General features: G+C 43.6%; 1 protein-coding gene across 1 annotated transcript in view; it reads right to left on the bottom strand.

Moving 5' to 3' along the window:
• Ptprm (protein tyrosine phosphatase receptor type M) overlaps positions 1-23,444 on the bottom strand; it is a 968,046-nt gene that overhangs the window by 651,049 nt on the left and 293,553 nt on the right. The window contains exon 2 of the mRNA XM_037210182.1: positions 5,637-5,759. Within this exon, the coding sequence (XP_037066077.1) occupies positions 5,637-5,759 (123 nt within the window). The remainder of the gene's footprint in view (positions 1-5,636; positions 5,760-23,444) is intronic.

Consider the following 23,444-nt stretch of genomic DNA (forward strand, 5'->3'; position numbering starts at 1 on the left):
TAACGTGGGCACCATCTGCCATTTCCATCATCACTTTATCCCGACTTTAAGTTTTGTTCTTGGTCTTAAGTCCTGCCTAGCATTCATTATGTCCTCACTACTTATCAGTTAAATGCTTGCCTCCTCTGTGGGTCACAATCACCAGGAAGAATGATTCAGCTGCTTTTGGTCCCATAGGTAGGGCCAAGCCCATGGAAGTCACTGCACACAGAAATACAACTGACCCTCAACATCCACGGGGGATTTGTTCCAGGACCACCCAGTGATACCCAAATCACTGATGTTCAAGTCCTTTATATTAATTTATTTGTATTAAGTGTTATAATATTCACTATGTACATTGTCATTCTTATGCCATATATTTATGTCAATCCTGCAGAAGTTATAATAGCCAATGCCATGTAGATGTTATGTAAATAGTTACACTTCACTGTTAAGAGGGGAAAAAAAACCTCTGTGCAAGGCCAGTAGAGACAGTTCTTTCTGAATATTGTCTGTCTGCAGTGGGTTGAACCCATGCAAATGGAGCCCACAGATACGGCAGGCCAACTGTATTACTGAGTGGGGACAGAATAAAACAAAGAGCTTAAGGACTCACCCACGAATCTTAGGAAGGGACAGGGCAGTGGCTGGCCCTCACAGGGTGTGCAGGCAGACTCCCACAGATGGCAGCCTTCAGGATCAGTTAAAGGCGCTGGCGATGCCACCTAGATCGAACAGCAATGCCCTTGCTGCATGCACACCCTGACAAGGTCATCCAAGGACAGTCAGAAAAGCAAAACCAAAGGCTGGTGGCCTTCCCACAGGATCTACTTCTCTGAACTTCTGATTCCTGTGGTGTCAAGTATGGACACTGTCACCCAGTCTTTTGGGGCCAACCCCAGCATCAGTTACACAAAGCGAAGAGGGCAAGTGTGTCAACTGCTGGAATCATCTGTATGTCCCAGAGAATTTGTCTTAGAGGCAGACTGATCAATAAGGAGAACCATTTGTCTGTGATTTAGACTCTTTTCCCTTTCCTCTAATTTGTTTTGTTTTGTTTAAGGGGCTAAGGATAGAGGAAAGCTAAACCCAACCTTACACTGCTGAGTGCCAAATCTGATGAACTGAATTTGACATTGTCGTTTAAATATTTTCCACCTCACAGCTAAACAAGAGCAAACACATTTTGTCGAATATGATTCTTGACCCATCCAGACAGACCTAGAATGTGAAGACATCCCGGGAACACATCTATCCATTCCGTTCACACTATAAGGATTCCTGGGCATCAGCAACAATGTCTGGCACGTGGCAGGTGTTTAATCAACATTTGTAGAGGAGCAGCTGATTGACGAATCAATGAGATCATTAAACAAATGTTTGAGTATTTTGTGACAAAAGTATTTCTTGCTGGGTACACACCGTGAATTAAGAGGAAACATAGCCTTTCCAAGTTCACAGTTGTTCTCCTCAATATCCCCCAAACACCACAGGAGACCTGGAGTGCAAATAAATGGGGAGGCTCGCCCCAGCACGTGCAAAATATGCCTGATAAGTATGCCCAAAGAGAAAACTTCAATTACACTGTCAGCCCATCATCCGCCCCAATGTGCAGCTGATGCTAAACAAATGCACATAGTCATTTTTCTATTTTCTGGGTCATCACACTAAGAGTGTCTATCACTGCTCTGCCAGGCACTCTGTCTCCCTGCCTTCGGTTGGGCACCATGGCCACGATTTAGTCCTTAGTCACTTTCACCCTGCAGATGAGTCACAGCATCTGTAAAGCTGAGGCAAGGAAGGAACACAGCACACTCCGAGAAGCAGGAGTGGGATTACCTGCTCCCGAAATAGGGTCCAAGTTCACTTCATAATAGTTGCTTTTAGAGGCATAGTATCTTACGAGTGTGTGTGTGTGTGTGTGTGTGTGTGTGTGTGTGTGTGTGTGTGTGTGTACGCTCGTGTGTACACACATGCACACTTGCTTTTGAGTTTTGAGCATCTGTGAAAGTCAAAAGTGAGTGTCACATGCCCTGGAGGTTGAGTTATAGGCAGTTGTAAAAGGCTGCCCGTTAGGTGCTGGGGACTGAACCCCAGTCCTCTGCCAAGGCAGCACAAGCTGTTAACCACTGAGTCATCTCTTAAGCCTCTTCAGCGTCAATTTTAAAGCCTGGCCTGATGGTGCAGGCCTCCTGAGGAGGCTGAGGCAGGAGGGTCACAAGTTCAGGCTTTACATGGGATTACAGAGTGAGTTCGCGGCCAGCTTGGATAGCTTAGTGAGATCTTGTCTCAAAATAAGAGGATAAAAATGGCTGGGCATATAGCTCAGGGGTAGAACATTTGCCTAGCATGGATAAAGCCCTGAATTCACTCCCCAGTACTGAAAAAAGTATTTAAATTAAATAAATAAGTATCCACTGTTGAGAACTAGAGTAGTAAGTTTCAAATATCATACAGTAGAAACACGGAGCATTGTCCTGCCCCAGGTTCCGTGGTCATGAAACACTTCTTAGAACAAATGCCTGTGTGATACTCACAGGATGTGATGTGGTCTGTCAGGGGCTAACAGATTCCACCAGACTCTTATTTTGGTTTGAATCTAAGCTCCCATGCTCACAAGGAGCAATCCTTGTGGTAAAACTTAAAAGTCCCCCAGTGCTAATGAAGACGACCAAGTCACACAAAACAAGCTGCACAGTGAGTGACCAATGAAAGAAATTCCGTTTATTGTCATTTCACCCTTAAGAAAAGCATTATAGTGCAGCGCCTACTACAAAAGCGTAGAGTTCCAATACACAGAGGGTCATGACGCTTGGCGTTCATCTCTCTTAACCATGTGGTTCCAGAGCTGCACAACCAGCTTAGAGGAGAGCTCAAGGAAGCTGGGACAAGCTTTATACTGTGTTTAGTTTTTTTTAAATGTGGTTATGAATAGCCTCGAACATGGGAGATACTGAGGAACAAATTCTTCCTTTGACTTCAGAAAAGGAGAGAGTAAAATAAAAGGCTAAAAATTAGCCAACATTTTAGGCTTTAACCATTTTGAAATTTATTTTGATGGGTGGTTTGCTAACAAGAATCCCAGTCTGCAACCCAGACCGTGTGGCACTGGACAAAGGAGAGAGACAAAGCTGATGACTGGAAACCACAGAAACAGGAAGTGAAAGGAAAGGTGAACTCGGTACTTCTGGGTAATAATCAGGATGTGAGCAAAGAAAGAAAGAAATATAAGCCAAGATCTAAAACAACACTCAGTTAAGGGCTGATCCCAAAACAGCCTCTCACAGGGGTGCAAGCTTCCCCAGTAACAGAGTGAAGGGTGTAGCTCCGCGTGCCACCAAGTCTCTGTCCCAACAACAGCTGAGACGGCAGCTCACACTGTGGCACACTGTCCATCTGCGCGGCCATAGGTGTGTGTCAAGAAAATTCCATGGGCAATGAAATTTGACATTCTCATCTCACAAAATACTATTATCCTTTAAAAAAAAAGTTGCCGATCACTTAAAAATGGAGACACCACTCCTGGCTTACAAGGCATATCAAAGCAGGCAGCGGGCTGGATTTGGCCAATAGGGCGACTATTTATGTGAGTTGATTCAGCACCAGCCTACATGCAGCAGCAGACCAAGTAACACACATGCAAGAACACATCTAATACTATTGTTAAATAAAGGCTTAAACGCAACCCACAAAAGCCATATGGTTCTCTCTGCCATCCTTTTACCATAAGAAATTCTAACAGTTGTTTTTATATTTACATATTTATTATTTGTGTGTGTGTGTGTGTGTGTGTGTGTGTGTGTGTGTGTGTGTATGAGCAAGCACACAAACTTGTAGGCTTGAGTCTGTTTCCTACAATGAGAGATAAGAAGACAATGTTGGTTCTCTCCTTCTATCCTGTGGACCTGGTATTGAACTCAGGTCACCAGACTTGGTAGCAAGCCTCTTCATTAAGTGGGTTGTTTATATTATGACTCAGATAGAATCAGCACAGGCTGAAGAAGATTCTACAATATTTAGGCTTCTTTTCAAAAGTAATTTTTTTTTTCCAAATTGGAAAAAAATTTCAATGCAAATGGCCATAGTAATGAAAACAGATACCGAATTCAAAAAAATTACGAATTGGGGGCTTGTGGTATAGCTCAGTGGTGGATGGAACACTTCCCTAACATGCGAGCGGCCCTGATTTCCATCCTTAGTAAAATATAAAGCTACAGATAGCCATAGACTTCATCCAATGAGAAGATAGACATGACATCAGCCACATCTGTGCTTGCATAAACAGATCTACCAGGTCTAACTCTCCCCCACCTCAACTTCTCTCGAGACCAGTGGACACCTAGGGAGATGTCAGGGAAAGACTCAAAGGATTTCAGGGCAAGAACTCTGCCTGGGAAGGGACAATGCAGCAAGGACAAAGCCATGTTCCTAACTGTCAATCATAGCTAAAAAGGAACATGGAAGCTAGAGTGTGGCCAGTTAACTAAGTGTGGCCCACTAGCTCCAGAAGCAGCATTGAAAGGTACATACACTTGAGGAAGAGGGAAAAACAGCAAAGGAGAAAGTGATCTGGGAACCAAACAAGACTTGTGAAGACTTGGAAGCCTGGCAAAGTCACAGTGTTAAAGAGACTGGAGTTCTTGACTTGAAAATTATAAGGAATTAAATGTGGGAAGGAGAGGAAAGCCCATGGTGGGCATCATAATTGTTAAAGCTTATTAAGAACAACATTAGATTCTACCTCATGCTTTGAAGCTGCCTTTATAAGATTACCTACAAAATCTAATTACTGCTGCATGTAGGCACATTAATGAAAAGCTTTATATTCATGAAAAAGTACAAAAACGTGTTTTATCTGAAACCCAAATCTCACTAATATGTTTTTAGCAGTTTGAATACTAAGTGGTACATTCATCAGCCCATTTCAATTATGAATCTGCAAATCTAAGACTTTAAAAGGACTACCAAGGTCACAGCCTGGAAAGAGGGTCTCTACAAAATTGTCAGGCTCTGCTGTGATTAGATCAATCATTGTCTTTCTACTCTTCCTTCAAAAATCTGAATTCTCACTGATGCTCAGTAAGGTAAGTAGTTTCTACTTAGTGTGAAATTAACTAAGCATTCCTTGGGGGTGGGGGAGAAAAAAAGAACACACATCCATGAATCCTCTGAATGCTTTCAAGATCATGATTTCCCAGTTACAAGAAAGCCTCTAAGGCTCTGAGGCTTGAGAGAAGAGTTTCCCTTCAAGGTCTGCTGTGTGTGGTAGCTGGAAACCATGCTATTTGTATTCTACAACTAGAGTCCCACCCTTGACACACATGTTTGCCAGAACAGACATCCAACTATTCCCCATATCTGTTGCTTAAGAAAGGATCGCCTTGGCAATGTCTACTAATCCAGCTAAGGTATGCCCAAAGATACAGAGAGCAAACCATAACTCATCTTTACAGGGAGAGATGCAAGGCTAAACTCCTGCAATCAGTCCTCCTAATTACACCATCCGCTCCAGCTACACAGCCATGGAGCACAGCACTCACATAACAACACGCTCTTTCACTCAACCAATATCCAGTAGACAGGGTTCTATGATGATGACCAAGACTCTCCAGATGCCCCTATTTCAGAAAGAACACTGAGCAGAAAGAGCAGACCTGATGGCATCCAGGGATCAGACGTTGGTTTGGTCAAGGTGTTCACCTGCTCCCAATTGAAGTCATCATCGTCAGCTTGACTGTATCCACATGTGCTGTATGGCTCATCAAAGAGGCAGCCACCTACAATGGAAGAAAGAGAGGCAAGGTTAGTCACCCCTAGTCTGAGCTTCTCTGAGATGCATCAGGAAGACAGCCATCTACTTGACATCAAACTGAATCTAATTTGACCCTTTTACTTGGGAACTGTGGATCTGATCCCTTCCCCAACCTTGTCAAATGTTGCTGAGTATTAACCATGCCTTAGCAATTCATACACATTACGTTGCTCTCTAAAAGGAGCCTAATGTTGGTGGAAGACAACTGAAATAAGCAAACCTAAAATTTTCATTGTCCAGATGAACACTGAACTTCGAAAATTCACCTTGCATTCAAAACTTCAAAAGAATTCCCTCAAGTATTCAATGTTTTCAATAGAGAATTATAAATTGTTCAAAAAATATTAAAGAGAAATGTTTTCACTAAAACACTGGTGTCACTGTAGAGGATAAGGCATACTTCACATGATGGGTATTTTGCACATGATGCCTGCAAAATATTTTTCAAATTATCTTTCTCTATCTTACACAGAAGCAAGTTTCAGTTTATGGTTTAAGAAATTTGAGGTCTCATAATCAGTGTGGATTAGGACATCACTTTATAGTCCACACAAGTCTAAATGGCAGAAATTTCAGTGCTAACCATGTGGAAAACATCTGCTTAGTTTTGGTACAATGGATGAAGCTATCTAAATAAAACAAATAGAAAACACGGAACACACATGGTCAGCAACTCACTTGCTTCAGTACCAATGTGATTCAGCACAGTGATGGTTTTGCATGCCACTCTACAGCCTATTAGATGCCTGTTATGTTGAAATACGTATAGTGGCAGATCTTTGTCCAAATGATTCATAGGGCACAGTGAATGATGAGACTGATCTCAGATCATGAAAAACCTGATACCCATTATATAATGAATAGTAGGTATTACATAATCAGTTGCATAATAAATGGATCTTATTAATTCAAAATATTAATGATAATTGCTAGCAGTTGGTAAGAAGTGGGGATTCATGACAAGGAGATTCAATTTTAGGACTATTATTGTACTATGCCTGCCACATACACCCTAGAGGAAGGAGGCAAGGAAAACAGCAATTATAAACCAGAGAGGAAACGGAATGTGGAGGTCACCTGACCTAACTTTCACCCCCACCCTAGGCCAGTCCTATGCCTTCCAAAACAACCAGGCATCCTCTGAAGACAGGAGAAACTGCACATTTTGTATGTAGGAAACTCCCAGAACATTCCTAGATGTTCTGATCTCCACTCTGCCTCTTGAAATGTGCACCCATTTATCTTCCCTCCACCCCGAAAGGCAACAGTTAAACGCGCAGCTCCTGCACAGGAAACCTGACAATTTGAAAGAAGCTGTCGTGTTCTGCGTCTTAGCGTCCCCAGGCAGTACATGCTCTGCTCTCCCCAATTCCTCCTGTGAGGTTTCCAGACCTGTCAGCTCCCTGGCAGGTGCTCTCTGAACACTTGTCCTGAGGAATGGCACCCTGTGCTGGAGCAAGAACCCATGCGACTCCTGCCCTTGACCTCTCACCCCGACAACAGCTTGGGCAAGGGCACTGGTCCATCCTGAGCTGAAAGCCCGTGTCTTTCCACACCTGCCATCAAGCTGTTTCTGTGTGTGTGTGTGTGTGTGTGTGTGTGTGTGTGTGTGTGTGTGTCCCTCTCAATTCACACGAGACTGCCCACTTAGCTTTACTAAATCCATCTCATGTTTAGGGCATCACTCCAGCCTGTGGACAGCTTTGCCAGTCCTGACCCCATCACTTGGGAATTAGTTATCCTACCTAAATTTACATTGCAGAATAATCACAATTACTCACAAAATTCAAAATGCTCTTGAACTTGAAACTTTTTTGCTCACTGACAGTGTCCAACAAGCTCAGATACTTCCACACCTAGTTGGAGGTGATGGGTTAAGATCAATGTGCCCAGTGCGCAAAAAATAAAATAAAATAAGATTAAAAAAATAAAGCAAAAACCATCGTCATGCTATGTGTGCAGGTCTCTAAGAAACAAATGAATTCTGTGTTTAGAGCTCAGTCATAGCCTCCAGATAGCTAATCTTACTATATACTCAAGGATTTCAAAACACACACCCAAACGAAAACATGTCTGGTCCCTAGCATTTTGGAAAAGGACTACTCCACCTACATCAGCAGATACGATGTGTACTTTTTCCAAATCTGCCTGCATGTCCTGGAAAATGTCAGACAGGAGTCAGGAAACCCCAGGTTGTCCCAGACAGCCTCTCTAGGCTTTTTAGCATGTCTCAGTCGGCAGCTCTAGGCACAAGGGTGACATCAGTGCGCTGTCTTCTAGAATGCTTTCAGTACTTACAGTCTTAACTAACCCTTCCCCCGGGAACACAAAGCTCATTATCAAAGGTACAGAATTAAACTCAAAGTTTAATCCGACAACAAATGATCATTCACGTGTCCCCCTCTCTGAGTATTAACAAGCTCTGAAGAAAAGTGGATCTGTCCAGCACCCAATACTAATGACATTCCAATATGGGTGAGATGTTCAAAGGCTACGTAATCATTTGTGAGAGAAAAAAAAAAAAAAGTGTTCCTTTGTTGCAAGTTGTAGTTGTGACATGGAGGATAGTTTCAGCCTAAAGGAAGCCAAACAGCAGTGGCACAAATAACAGTAAAAGAAAGGAAACCGCTGGGGGGCAGTGGTGCACGCCTTTAATCCCAGCACTTGAGAGGCAGAGCCAGGCAGATCTGTGTGAGTTCGAGGCCAGCCTGGTCTACAGAGTGAGACTGAGGATAGGCACCAAAATCACACAGAGAAATCCTGTTTAAAAAAAAGAAAGGAAGAAACCATCATTCATGTTGACGCAAAGGGGCCCCTGGAGAAAACCCAGATACTATGCTGAGTAACTCCATTTATCACAGTCTCAAATGGCAGGAACAATAGAAGTGTTCACAACACAACATGAGGCTGGCTAAGGATCTGGTCTTCCAAATGGCTGTTGCACTGACGGTGTAACCTGCTGCTGAGGCGGACGGATACAGTCGAGGGAAAGCAGAAAGAGCATGCCATGCCAGGGTGAGGACTGAGTTACCCATCACAGTGTTGCCCGGTCCCTTGAAAGGACGCATAAAGGGAAAACAAATCTCTTTCCGAGATGGTGCGTGACCATCAAACCCCCTGAGGATGGGATCGTCTGTGCACTTCCGATTGCCTGAAGATATGTGACCTCGCATGCCACTCTTTATCAGTGAGACCTTATGATAGTAACAATGATTTATTGATATAAAATATGAAAAGGTAAAAGGAAATGACATCAGCATTGAAATAAACAAACCCTGGTTCTCATTAGGCTGAGACCAGAGGGCTGCAAGGGAGAGGTCAGCTTGTGTGCTTGGCAAATTTGAGACCAGCCTTGGATACACAGCAAGACTCTCCCTCAAAAAAATAACAAAAAATGATAAAAAGTGAGGATAGAAGGAGGGGAGGGGAGGGGAAGAGAGAGGCGAGACAACCAAATAAAGAGAGAACAATTAAATTTTTGGTCTTAATTCAGTTTTTCACTGAAACAAAAGAAAATTCCCAGAGTCAAGCCCTTAGTATTTTCATTTGTTTGTTTTTAATGAAATCAGCAGAGTGAAAGAACAGGTATCTTAGATCTGGAGGGATGGCATGGCATTTAAGATCCTGCACCTCTCTTCAGGAAAACTGCATTCTGATTTCAGCACCCAGAATGGACAGCTCACAGCCAACCATAACTCCAGGTCCAAGAGATCCAATGCCTTCTGGCTTCTGTGGATACCTGTACACACACACACACACACACACACACACACACACACACACAGACAGATATACACTTTAAAAATAAAAACTGGTGTCTGAAAGCCCATAGAAAAGAGGAAATCACTCAAGAGCAATATTCTATCTGCACTGTAGTCAACATAGCATTCAACTGCAATGAGAGTATGACAAGAATCTAAATTTTTTTTAATAAATGGGAAATAAAGGGCTGGAGAGTTGGCACAGAGGTTAAAAAAAATTGTAGCTCATGCAGAGGACCTGAGTTTCTTTCCCAACACCCACATGGCTCCTTTGAAGTGTTCTGTAACTCCAGTTCCAGGGAATCTGACACCCTCTTCTGGTTTCTGCAGGCACTGCACCCATGTGGTGCACAAAGATCCATGTAGAACACTACATACACATAGAACACTACAAAAAAATAATTTTTAGCTGGGTAGAGTATCACATGCCTTTAATCCCAGCACCCAGGAGGATCTCTGAGTTTGAGGACAGCCAAGTCTACAGAGTGAATTCCAGGACAGCCAGGGCTACACAGAGAAACCCCGTCTCAAAAAACACAAAGGGGGTGGGGATGGGCAATGCATTCCCTTAAATTCAATGCAGAATTGGCCTACAATAATGTTACCAGAAAATTAAAAAAAAAGTATGAAGGAATACCCCTCAAACAAGGAGGACTATCTTAACCCAACCCCTAACACCACTGAGCCTGATTCAGGTAGATCTCAAGAAGACACAGCTGCAAACTTGATTGTGTGTCTCCGTCTCTTCCCTTTTTATTGTGGCTGAAAACTATAAGCTGGTTAAATGTTAATGAACTCTCTACAAATTATGGCTCTCCAGCATTCTTCACTCTGGCAATAATTAGGTAGCAGGCCTAGTTGTCTATAAAGGTCAGTCCTGATTTATGAAAATAAAATATTGCCATTTGCACACTGGAGGGAATTTCCTGCCTCTTTCTCTGGGGTAGCACAAATGGCTCATTTCACCAACAGTAATAGGAAATAATTGCTCTATAAGGTATAAAGGAGGTGGCCACCTTGTACTCCAGAGAGAAATTTAGAAGGTCTCATATCCATCTGAACAGTCGGACCTAGACAGATAACAGAGCCAAAACAAACTGACATGGGTTGTAGCCAGAACTATTTTTGGAGGGCTTGCAAGATGGCTCCGTGTGTAAAGGAGCTTGCAGTACAAGCCAGGCAGCCCAGTTTCAATCCCTGGAGTCCACATAAAGGTGGATAGAGAGAACTGACCACACAAAGTTACCCTCTGACCTCTGCGTGCATGTTGCGGCGATTGTGCTCACAAGTATGCACCAAGCTCACACAGCCATGAATTATTAATTTATTGACTTATGGGGGCGGGAGAGGTTGCTCAAGCAGTTAAGAGCCTGTCACTGCTTCGACAGAGAACAGGAGTTCAGTTCCCAGCATCTGCATGGCAGCTCACAACCACCTGTCACTCCAGGCTCAGAGGACCTGATGCCCTCTTCTGGCCTCTGTGGGCACCCACACAGAAATAAATCTAAACATAAATTTCCCTTGACTGTACCCGGCAGTCATACCATCCTGATCCAGATCACATTTACACCCATTTTACAACCCAAAGGATTCTCTGCTGATACACAGGGATCATTTCCACCCTGATCTCCTTAGCTTTGTGAAGATCCAGGTCTCCCAACTTTATTCTAGAGGGGCTTCTAAGCTGGTACGAAAAGTGTCTAAGGTTTGGGAACAGAAGCCACTACCTGAAACAGATTGTCTAGGCTGAAGGTTCAGGTCGATACTCAGTATGTGAGAGTTCTTTTAAGCTGGCCAGGGAGCAGCCTGTGATCTCCAACGTGCTCTGCTAGTTACAGGGACCAATTCCTTAAGTGGACAAATGCCAGCTACATTCTAAGGGCAATGTTTTTATTATTTTGTCTACTCCTCAAACACAGTGTAAGTCTTCTATATCAATATGTCAAGATATTCATGTCAATATAGTCAAAGAACTTATTTTACAACATGACATATAGGTGTATTTTATCTCCTTCAGTTGAATTTTTTTTAACTCTACAGGCAAGCACCAATAGTCTTCAAAGTCCTGCGTCAGTCACCAGCTTTAACTCCTCTTAACATTGCTTGCTCTGCAAAGTGTCTAGACCATCTAGGTCAGTGGTTTTTCAATCTATGGATTGTGACCCTATTTGGGAATCACATGATTCTTTAGCAGTGGTTGTCTAAGACCATAGAAAAACACGGATATTTACAATATAATTCATAACAGTAGCAAAATTACTGTTATGAAGTAGCAATGAAAATAATTTTATACTTGCAGGGGGGGGGTCACCCTAACATGAGGAATTGTGCTAAATGTTTGCAGAATTAGGAAGGTTGAGGACCACTGGTCTAGACATTTTATCTACATTTCCTGTCCTGTTGGCAAGAAGATCAAGCTTCCTCTGGGGGAGGATGTAGGAAAGACATTACAGAAAGAGGCAGCCTCATTATAGTGCTTGTAGGTGCACCAAGCAGGCACCCTCCCTGGCCCTGAGGTCTCCAACACCAACTTGTCCTAAAGTACCGCCTCAAGGACCTCTGCAGAGAGCCCCAGTGGATCCCTGTCCTGTACAGCTTGTACTGTTCTCCAGGACACGTCCCCTTCAATGTCTGCAGGCACAGCCTTACAAGGACTCCCTTCAAGCATTGGCCCTGGCAAGGCTCATCTCCATGTCTGTGCTGGGATGGGGCTGCTCCATCCTCTGCCATCCCTTAGCCATCAGAGCTCTCCTTCCAACAATGCAGTGAGGTCTTTATAGGCCATTTCCCATGCTCCAGCCCCTGCATGATTTCTGTCTCCTGAAGGGATCCTGACCGACCACTCCTGTTTTTACAAATGGCAGTTTAGTGTGATCAAATAGCTCACCCAATTACCCAGGAGTCTCAGTTCACAGCCAGCAGCTCAGCTAAGGTCTACCTGCAAATCTCATGCTCTCCTCCGTCTGGCACCTTTCACAGACCTCTCTGAAGGCAGTCAATACCACACTGATTGCTAATGGCCTGCACAGGAAGGGAACTCCTGAAGCTAAGGGCCTCTAGGAAGCAAGTGGGGGACAGTCCAATGTCCATTTCATAAGCGCGTAAGACAAACATGCATCCTGAGTTGTTCTGCGTTGAACAGGTGGAACTGACTTACAGACTCAAGCCGTCCTTCTTATGATCGTAATTATAGTCCATTTAAAGTTACTTTGTGGAAGACTTCAATACTCCTTGAGGGACTTTCTAGAGCATTTTACTCATTTGTTCTAAATACAGAATGACCCCATTTAAGGCAGGCTTTATCAAACGCATAAAACGTATTAAATTGGTCTCTCCATGGAGAAAACAGATTTAAAAAAAAAAATAGTGCTAAGATACTCCCCCAAAGAATTAATGCTCAGTGTTCTCGTTTCCTAAAATATATGAAACCACCAGCGGCTCTACTCATTTATTTCAATCTTAAAAACTCCGAAAGACAAACAGCTATAAAGCTACCCAATCCAACGGATAAGCAGGAGGTGATCTACAACAGACATAATTGTTTTAAGAGTTACAGGAAAAGTGCCTATACCCACACGTCAGAGCTACCACCTTCCTCATTTAAATCACACCAACACTGGCATTTAATTGCCTGCCACAAAGTAAAAGTATACGATACCTCTGAAACTTTGTGGGTGTGCTGTGATGTTTATTGGATCAGACACTAAGCATTACAGAAATGCTCTCCAACATAATTTAATCTAGCAAGCAGTCTTTACACATTGCGCAGGCATTTAAATGGCTAATACGATGCTCTATTGTAAAACATGCCATTTGCCCATGGATATGTTTTGCATAGCGCAAAGCAAATGAGCTTGTTTCCAAAGTTTCTATGGCTTATTACCCTTACCGCAGCCTTCATTCTCTATCAATCTATGGATTCCTAATATTTAAACAGGCTGGATGGCAGCAAGCAGCCACGTGGTTTTATTTTTTCCCTTATTGATTTTAAAAACATTTGGTTTTTAATGGGTAGGGTCATTATTTCTATTTCTACATCCTCCAGATGATTAGTGACGACTCTGTTTACCAGCACATAACATAACTATGTTCCTCATAGAACTGCTACTGGGTTGAACTAACCCACTCCCAAGAAATCCCTGTGTGGTTAGAATCTTCCTGATGCTCCTGTCCTCACACCACAGTGCAGACACTGCACTGTGAAATCAGCGCTATCTTGTCTTTGCCTTAGATAGAGGACTGATAAATGAAAACACTGTCTAAGGAAGAAGATTGTCTGGTCAAGACTGGTCACGTGATCCTTTGACTCACTTGTGTTTCAGCTTCCCACACTGGAGTGGGGTTTATCAGGGTCCCAGGGCTAGCTGCATCTGTAGGACCATGATAAAAACACAAGTTTCCAGGCTGCACCCCAACTCCTCAGTCAGACACTATGGCCCTTAGCTATCTGGGCTTCAGCAAGTCTCCAGTGACTCTAACATTGACTGTTTGACAATCAATCTCCTAGAATAACACATTTAACTAGAAACTCCTGGGACCAGCCTCAGGGATCTATGGCTCTTTAAAAGGTCCCAGAATAATCTAATCACTGACCTATTTTTTAAAAGACTGCTCTATATTGGTAGTTTCAAATAGTTTAAGAAGGCATTATCAGGTTTGGGAGGCTAGAGAATAGCTCAGTGCTAAAATGCTTACTTTTTGTGAAGGAGGCCATGGGGTACATCCTTAGCACTTAAGAAAAGAGACATTGTTTTCTTTAAAACACTGTGTCACTGTTTGTTATTGATAAATTATGTTTGCATAGTACTGTACATGTTCAAGCATAACAGCATTCATGCAACTGACTTTTAAAAGTGTAACTAGAAAAAGATCTGTAAGATAAAACCCAAATATGTTCTGCCACAAATAGCCAGACACATTATATTCATCAAAAAGTGCCCAAACAAAGCCTTCTGGTCACTGCAGTTCTCAATATACTTAGGAGTTTAGTCATAAACCCCTCAAAAATGAAGAAGGACAATAGAACATCAGAGATGGCTCTAAACTCAATCCCTTGTTCTCATTCCCAAATATTATACCCTTGATCTGTCTGTCATATTTCTCCTAAGTGGATCCACTCAACAAGCACAAAAACGATCATGCTAAGACAAATGCAGGAAATTAACAGGAGGTAGGATTCCATCAGTGCCCAGAAGCACTCCTGCCTGCTTGCTATGATTTACAAATCTATCTCTTGATAACTTTACTAGCATAAGTTATTGTCTGAAGCAGCAGATAAACTCCTGAATTCAGCCAGTCAATCATGCTTGCTAAATGAGTGTACCTCAAGGAACATAGCTCTCTCCATTACACTCACTGAGCAGAATCAAATTATAAGAAAATGGTACACTCCATCGCATGTATTCTCTTGGTATTATAAACCATTTATTCTAAGGTCCTATAAGGAGGGGAATGACTAATATAACATAGGGTAACTTGTCCAGCTGAATATGCTAAATTGGGATCCTGGAGGTGGATTCCAAGAGATCTTGGGTCTGTCAATAACATGTCTTTCTCACTGTCGTGGATTCAAGATGTAAGGGGTCTTCACATCAAAGGTCCATTTGGCTTCTGTGAATCCCAGGACGCAAAGGGAAGCAGGCAGCAGAGAATCTGGGCACGTGGTCCCAAAGCCTGTCAACCAGATGCCCCAGACACACTGAGACTGAGGAATGAGAAGAACGAACAGGCACTCTTCCCTACCCCACATTTCTCCCGACTGAGACTGACCTCTGCTCCCTCATCCTCTGCACTTGATGTGAGGAGGCATCTCACTATCCTCAGTGTAATTCTCAGGTCTAAAGACCTTATGTTTTATTAAAGTGTGTCAAAACTTCCTGTCACTCGATTGTATGCTCATCTGAGAAAACAGCTGTCTCTCTCAATGCCAAGGGGACCTGAAGTCACTGTTGAAATGACAGAGGAACTGTGTGCTGTTTTTAGTCTCCCAAGTCCCATACAGGATTCTTCATGGAGAATTTTGACCATAAGAAAAATCTGAGAACTTATTCCCTATAGGATATATGACTCTATAACAGCTATTATTAACCACCCATAGGAACAGAGAAGGTTAAACTTGTTGGTACATGCCAAAGTATGGCCATGGATTCAAGATGATGACTATATGTAGCTCACAGCATCTCTAAGAGAAAAGCAAATAAACAGATGTTTCTTGACATTGTCTATAGTGACTCGGTCACTAAGCTCTCTGCTCGACATCTTATGATCGAGATGACTTCCCCAAGGCTTTCCCTATCAGCCCTTCATCCCTCCTACACCATGGTTTGAGTCTCAGCCCAGGGTTTCACTCGATGTGACCCACTCCAACATAACTATTCCCTAAAGTACATACATCCTGTATACTTCCTCTTCTATACTTAAGTCTATTCATTCATTGACTCTTAACTGCCCATGGGAAAACATTTTAATTTTATCATATAATACATATCATTGATTTTGTTAGTCTGGAGGGATGGCAGGGGTGTTGAGCCCTTCTACCTTTTTAGATTCTTTTTCATTTTTTTACTCCACCTTCTTTTTATATCATATCTAACAATTTATGGCTATTAATTTATTTACCTCCAGAAACTGTACTACTCATATGCCACCCATTTGCACACATAGCCCTTGCATCCACTGAATACAGTCTGCATGCCAATCCCAAGGTCTAGATGAATAGTCTTGTTCATTCTTCAAAGCCCAGGGTAGACGCCACCTCTCTGAGGTCCCTGTTGCTGACATCATCTAACAGATAAATCTGCTGTCCCTTCCTATCAACCACTGCTCCAAAGAAGAGATCATTCTGGTGTTCTTACAACAGCACAGCTCAACCTCTCAGTGGCCATGCTGTGGCCCTACCACACTATAAGTACTGAAATAGAAAAAAAAAAAAAAGTTTTGCTGCTCATCTCTTCATCCCTCACCCCCAAGTACCAGAAAAAGCTTGTTTTTCATTAAATACTTAGAATCAGGGGAAGAGTTTTGTGACAAAGGTTAGAACAGAATCGATATGGTGTTCAATCTCTGGCAGAAAGGAAGACAGGAGAAAGGCCATCCCCTAGGCCCTAGTAACGGAACATCAACACCCTGGCCACAATAATGCAAGAAGTCTTATTCCTAGAGCTCCTCCCCTTCTTCCTCCCTCTCTCAGCCCAACCCTCCCAACTAGGACTTAGGTCTCTGTCATGTAATCAGGCACCGGGGAGGAGAAGAAGGGGTAGTGGAGGGGACAGACCGAAGCCAGATAGGAAAATAACTCAGGGGACAGAGAGAGTTAAAAAAGAACAATGTGAAAATTCTGCAGCAAGCAAGAGAAAGAACAAAAGCCCACCCTGAAGTTCTCCTTGTCCTAAAGGATCCAGATGAAAAGGAAAGCAGAGAGTCAGCAACTGGATGCAAGACTCTGCGAAGATATCCCGGGTCTGCTATTCTAAGAATCTGCATAATGAGGCTACTATTTAGCAGACCTCAGCACAAGTCACCAGCAAACACAGACTGTACGCAGTGCACTGGGGCTCTGCTTAAAGGCAGCCAGTCATGGCATGGTTGAGATTTGAAACATACAGAAGAATGTTGGCAGGACATGTGACACATCTTTCAAGTGTGTGAGACAGAAAACTAGTCAATGGTCCTTGGTCCTTCAAGAGAGCAAGCTCTGAGGATCATACTTGTTACATAATTTTTAAAATTAGATAACAGACTCTAGGCAAAATCCTTCCGGCTGGGAGCGAGGCTTACAAAGCACAAAAGTGCAGTGAGTCAGCTTCCCTGCCGGTGGTTGGCTAGGACCAATTAGTCGCACAAACATAGGGAACTAAGAACATTAACTTTCTCAAGGTCGCTGTTGCCAGCGTGTCTTTCTTGTCCTGATTAAGTGCTTGCTCCATGGTCTGGTCACACTGTAGATTGTAATCTATAGTGAACTACAAAGAGCAGGCAGTCTGAGAATAGCAAGCTGGGCCAGGAAGCAGTTCTGGGGTCCGTCTGGTCTTAAGGCTTTGGGCAAGGCAACTGACAGGTGTAGGAGGGATGTAACCCGGATGAATGTACTCCCCACCCATGATACAAGTGAGCTCCCACCCCGGAAACTTAAAAGCTGACCCCACCCTTCCATCTAGGGTGCCATCCACCTTTAAGAATGCTGTCAGGGTGAAATGTGTTTGTAGATGTAGTATAAAATACTCTAGGAACCACTTACCCATTCTCTTCCCATCTCTCTAATAAGTAGGCAAATGTTGCCTTTCCTCTTTGCTGGTGGTGACCAGTCTATTAACTAGCATGACTGAATTAGAGCTCCAACTACAATCTTCAGAACACAAAGGTGGACCATCCCAAGAGCTTCTAAAATTCTATTACTATTCTATTTCTCTCTGTCTCTCTATCTCTGTCTCTCTCTGTCTCTCTGTCTCTGTCTCTCTGTCTCTCTCTCTCTCTCTCTCTCTCTCTCTCTCTCTCTCTCTCTCTCATTCTTTTTGTTTAATGTCTTGGTATTTTTGTGACAGAGTATTATGAAGCCCACACTGGCCACCACATCTCTCTCTGAGTGTCTTGCATGCTGGGATGCTGGCATGTACAATGAAGCCCTGGTTTGTAGCTGTTTTACAGGATGCTCTGTAAGCTTGGAGGGGGCCTCTGCCATACTGGGCACATATATTGAACAGTATCTAACCTACTATGGGCACACTGTGAATGAAAACTAAACCATTGTAAATCAATACAACCATTGACTGGATTTGGCTTAAGTAATAGTAATGCATCAAGGGGCCATGAATATGTCTAGAGGAAGCTTCAAAGACTAGCTCAGTTTCTGGAACATTAAAACCGGTGATCAAATGCAGCACTCTGGGAGCTGCAACCACCGTTCAAAGTGGTCAGCTCTCCGTCCTGCCTTGACCATCACTGCAATCACATTGGCAACTGTTGTCCTCTCTAGAGTTGCTGGGTCTCACTTAAGGACCTAAAGTTGCAAACATCAATAATATACTCATTCTACCCTGGACTCAGAAAAATGAGGGGATACTCAGCACTTTACAGCAGCACACCCAACTGATAAAAAGTTCCTAGGCCTGAAGTGAAAACCAAGTGGTATTAATCTTGATGTTTCCCCTCCACATGCTCTATACATTTCATAGAGGTGTTGACTAAAGAAATGCAGGCACAACCTCAACTACAGGGCAGCGAATGTGTCTCTTACCAGGAACACTCAATAAAGAAACTCGCTCTACTCCACCATCTTCTATTGCTAACTTCAAAATTAAAAACTAAAACCCATGGGGGAAGCAGAAGATTGAATTAGGTCAGGGGGAACATGTGGACTGACCTACTCTTTCAGGTGAGTGGTCAGATCTAGACCCCCAACACAGAGACATTAATGCAAATACATTCCTGATTTACAAGTTGGCTAGAAGATCTTTACTTCCCTCCGTGTTTGTAAGAATACTTCTGAAACCACCAACTCTTCTACTCTCAGAAGAAGACTGTTCTATTCTTCCAAGGTTCCTGGATACAGGACTGCTGCCATGACTTTGTCCTTCTCTGGTCCATGCTTCTCTCCTTGGCTCAGTGACTCTGAAACCCAGAGTTTCCGGATGAGCTTGAGAATCCAACAGAGCTAACGACAAGATCTGTCTCCCCGGGACAAATATGTGTCTGCAGAAATGCTGTAACTCCTCAGGGTGACAAATTCTAAGGAACGAGTTGGCATTCAGTCAAAGGATAATTCATTGGCCACCTGCAGCTGATAGGCAGGGATCATTTATTAATGCATAGGTCCTGGTCTCCTCCATGCACTCACCGCATCTGAGCTGTGGACAGTAGCACTGTGGCTCTGAACTGTATGGAGAACACTTCACCAGTGATCCCACTGCTGGATGGGGCCAGTCAACCATTTACCTGCCCACTCAAGCCATTATGCAGTTTGAAGTCCCACTGTCACTCAGCTATCTCTGGGGAACTCACACGATCATCATTGCATTGCTAAAGGGCATGACCCCTGGTGCATAGTGTGCCTCTACTCCACATCCATGTTCATGTGCACACCATGCCTTCCCTCTTACATGTGCGTCAGGTCCTCATGTTCTTCTGTGCCTTTGCCTGGACCACTTCACGGCATGTTCTAGAGACCACTGAGACCACTGCCACAGGAGGTACCAGCTTCCTTTTTCCTGACTGTCAGATCTTCACTAACACCTGTCATTCTCATCCATCCAAGATCATCCCTGCTGGGGTTTGTACACTCGGACTCCCAGTGACACAGTGAGCACTGGCTACCAAATGTCTAGGAGGGCATCTCATGACCTGTCTGTACTAATGCTAAGAGAGGTCCAACTCATGTGTCTACACAAGAAGACACAGCCATGCCACCCTGTTCCCTGAAGCTACAAAGGACATTAGACACAGGCCACAGTATGGTACAATATGGACCAGAGACTAGAGTTTATGTCACTTGTCAAAGAGGATCCAATCAACACCCAGTATCTCCTGAGCCACATCAGTGCTCAGCACAGCCTCCTGACTATCAACCCTGAAAGGAATACATGATACACATGTGGTCAAATGCAATTCAACACTGTGACATGAAGGTGGCTTAACATCACGTTAACCCATTCATATGTATTTTTTGAGCTTTAAGTATACGAATTAATAATCAATTTAAGTTTTGGTATTCCTTGGATCTTGCTGGCTACTGTTTCATTGGGAAATCTGGTTTGCCTGTGTTTTCTGTGATAGCTCTACTACTTCCCGTAGGGCTATGTAACCCTCCATGACTGCTAGTTGCCTGATCTGACTCATTATCATCAGAATCATGACCCCAAATATCACAGTGTCCCCTGGGAAATTAAACTGAAGAGCACTCTATCAGACAGGACATTTAAATAGTGGTGAGAATGGAGTGTCTTGCTCTGGCAGGGGCCTTGAGAGGAGGACACAGAAAACCAAGCCACAGGGGCAGGCTGTTTAAGAACATTGCATCCCTTAGTCACCTATACAGATGCACCCCTTTCCAAAGCCTTACAGGGAGTCCTCTCCCACAGCCCTGATCAACCCCACATTCCTTTAACTTTCTGATTGGCTGTGAGGAGTAAGAGATGCACAGTCCAGCAGCCAGGGGACAGCTCCATCTTTTGACCTCTGCAGAGGGAGGCGAGTTCTACTCCCTAACTTCCTAGGACCTCCCAAATCATTCCCATCCAGTCTGTGGCTTCATCCTCAAGAGAACAGATCATACAGGGAACAAAGCCACACCATGACAAAGAAGAATCGCAGGCAGTGTGACTGTCAGGCTCATCAAAGGATATTTTATTTCTTCACAAGTATCACGGGGAACCTGGTAACTATTCTAGGTAGGTCCCCCCTGTGCTCACCGATGGCTGGCTAGCCAGCCCACTTGATGAACCACTCCAGGCCAATGAGGGCAAGTCCAGACCAAAGAGTGGTCATGTCTTAAGAAATAAGTTAGAAGGCACCTGAGGAATGACGTGTCTTCCCCTCTCCAACAAACATTTATGCACACCCCCGCGTGCAAATGTACTCACGTGAGCACACACTCAAACAAAATGGCATTCCCTAGCTCCATTCATTTGCAGGCGAGAGCCCAAAATTCTAAGACACAAAATCACTTACTTGAAGCGGCATGGTAATACAGGGTGAGACCGTGGCTATGGCATTGGAAGAGCCAGAAGTGAGTATCAGTGGGAATGAAGCCAAGTTACCAATGGGAGTGGAGGGGGAAAAGAAAGGCCAGACAAGCTGCGGATGTCTATGGCTGTCTTCAACAGTTGGAGGTGTTGGAGAGGGACCACAGAAAAATGGAAGGTGAAGCTTCCAACAGACAATTTGAACCCATCAGTTCCCTTGGAAGGAAGAAAGAAAGAACCTAGAACCAAGCTGCACAGGTGCAAAGCCTTGGAGTCAGTACATTCTATTGGGAAGCTTTCCAATAGCAAGTATATTGGCCTTAGATATTGCACAAGCATATCTTCACACTCCAAGCTGGTCTCAGCCTTCCCCTGCTCATGATACATACATAAAAAACAAAACAAACAAACAAAAAACAACAAAAACAATCCTACCCATCTCACTAGGATCAGGAGACAAGCACAGTTTCACATTGTGTCTGTCTAGGACACAGCTGGGCTCTGCTGTAGCCAATAAGAGATCACAACAGGATCCTTGTAAGCATTCCTGGGGCCTTTGCTTCCAACCTCTCATTGCTAGCCTCAAATGCTCCACTCGGGGTGTTTAAGAGCTTGACACTTTGAGAGTTAATTTGGTAGGTACTCTTTTAGAAATGAAGAATAAAATGAAAGTGAGCTGGTAATGAATGTGGAGGAGGAATACTGGTGAAAGAGACCAGAGGAGGGAACAGAAGCAGAGGAAGACACAAGATGGGTAAGGCAAATGTGGGGAGGCCTGAAATGTTCAACAGAAATGGTTTACAATGGCCACCTGGGACACCCTCGGCTACTTGGGCAGATGCTTTCATCTCTGCAGCTACACCTACCCTGTACATGCTGCTAAACCCACCCCAAACACAGTCAGAGACCACACAGGTGGTTTCCAAATTAGTAACAAAGAGGGTTAACTCCGCCAGGTAATGTGGAGGAAGACTTTGAAATAAAAAAAAAAAAAAGCTACAAAATCCCCTTTAACAAGCTTGATTGACTAAGAGGCCTAGACGTCATCTGAAGGCTCATTTGAAAATAATCATAAAACAATAGGACTTCCAAGTGAACAAAGGGTGTGGATTAAAGTTCGGCTTATCAGAACTAAACTTACCCCCACAGTATTTCCTTTTATAGTTACTGAAGCAATAACAGAGAAAAATAAGCTTCAGGTAGAAAACTATTCTGTGCCTCCAATTTCCCCAGCAAAACCTCAGACCATTTTATGTGCTGGGAAATGCTATCAAGTGTGATGCCCGGCCTTAAAACCCGAAGTGAATAAGGACTTTGCCTAAGACGTGAAAAAGGCAAGTTAACCAGCATTTACCTGTCACAATGGGGTAGATAGCTGCCGTCTTCAGTTATCTGCACACACAGGCTTTTATCTGACTTGCACTAAATGGATATTTTAAACGCTCGACAGAGCAGAGACAGTGCTAGCCTTGGGAGGGGAATCATTCCACTTAAAAGTGGAATTGTTTTAACTCTAGGGATTCTGGAAAAGGTTGTTTTGTTTGTTAATAGCCCTACCGAGGGGATTGAGGATGTGCAGATGTGGGGTAGAAGCTGCAGCACGGCAGATTCAGATAACTCATCTTTAGCACCTGACCCTGTAAGTACAAATGGTTTCTACAAGGTTTCGGCCAGACTTAGAAGTCTGAATAAAACTGTCTGTAATTACACTTAAATAGACTCTAAGTCCAGGTACAGGCAAGACATGCGCATGCCACTGGACCAAGGTAGCTGGTTTGGGGTTTTTGTTGTTTTGTTTTCTTTTTAGACATACCCACAATCTCACTCAAAAATATTATTGGCTCATAGCTTCTGATACCCCATGGTATCACAAGGAGACCGAGAAAGCTCTGGATTATAGGGAGCAAGGCAATTAATGAGCTATTACTATTTAAAGAGAAAAAGCCCTGTCAAAATAGCTTGACATAAAAATGGTGGTTTTTAGCATACACAACTTGTAATAATGCTGCCAACAAAAACAGTGGGTGTTGACTCTGCCAGCTAAGGGGAGCTGTAATGGGAAAGGGGCGGGGCCACGCAGGACTCCCCGCCCCCCTCCAGTAGCCCCTCGCCCACCACAGCTAGCTGTGTCCTCCCAAGGCTGCTGGCTCCTCCTAAAACCATTTGGGGGACTCGTCTGGGCAAAAAAACTTCAAGATGAGAACAACTCAACAA

Source organism: Peromyscus leucopus, chromosome 13 (assembly GCF_004664715.2).
Source record: "Peromyscus leucopus breed LL Stock chromosome 13, UCI_PerLeu_2.1, whole genome shotgun sequence".
Taxonomy (NCBI): Eukaryota; Metazoa; Chordata; class Mammalia; order Rodentia; family Cricetidae; genus Peromyscus; species Peromyscus leucopus.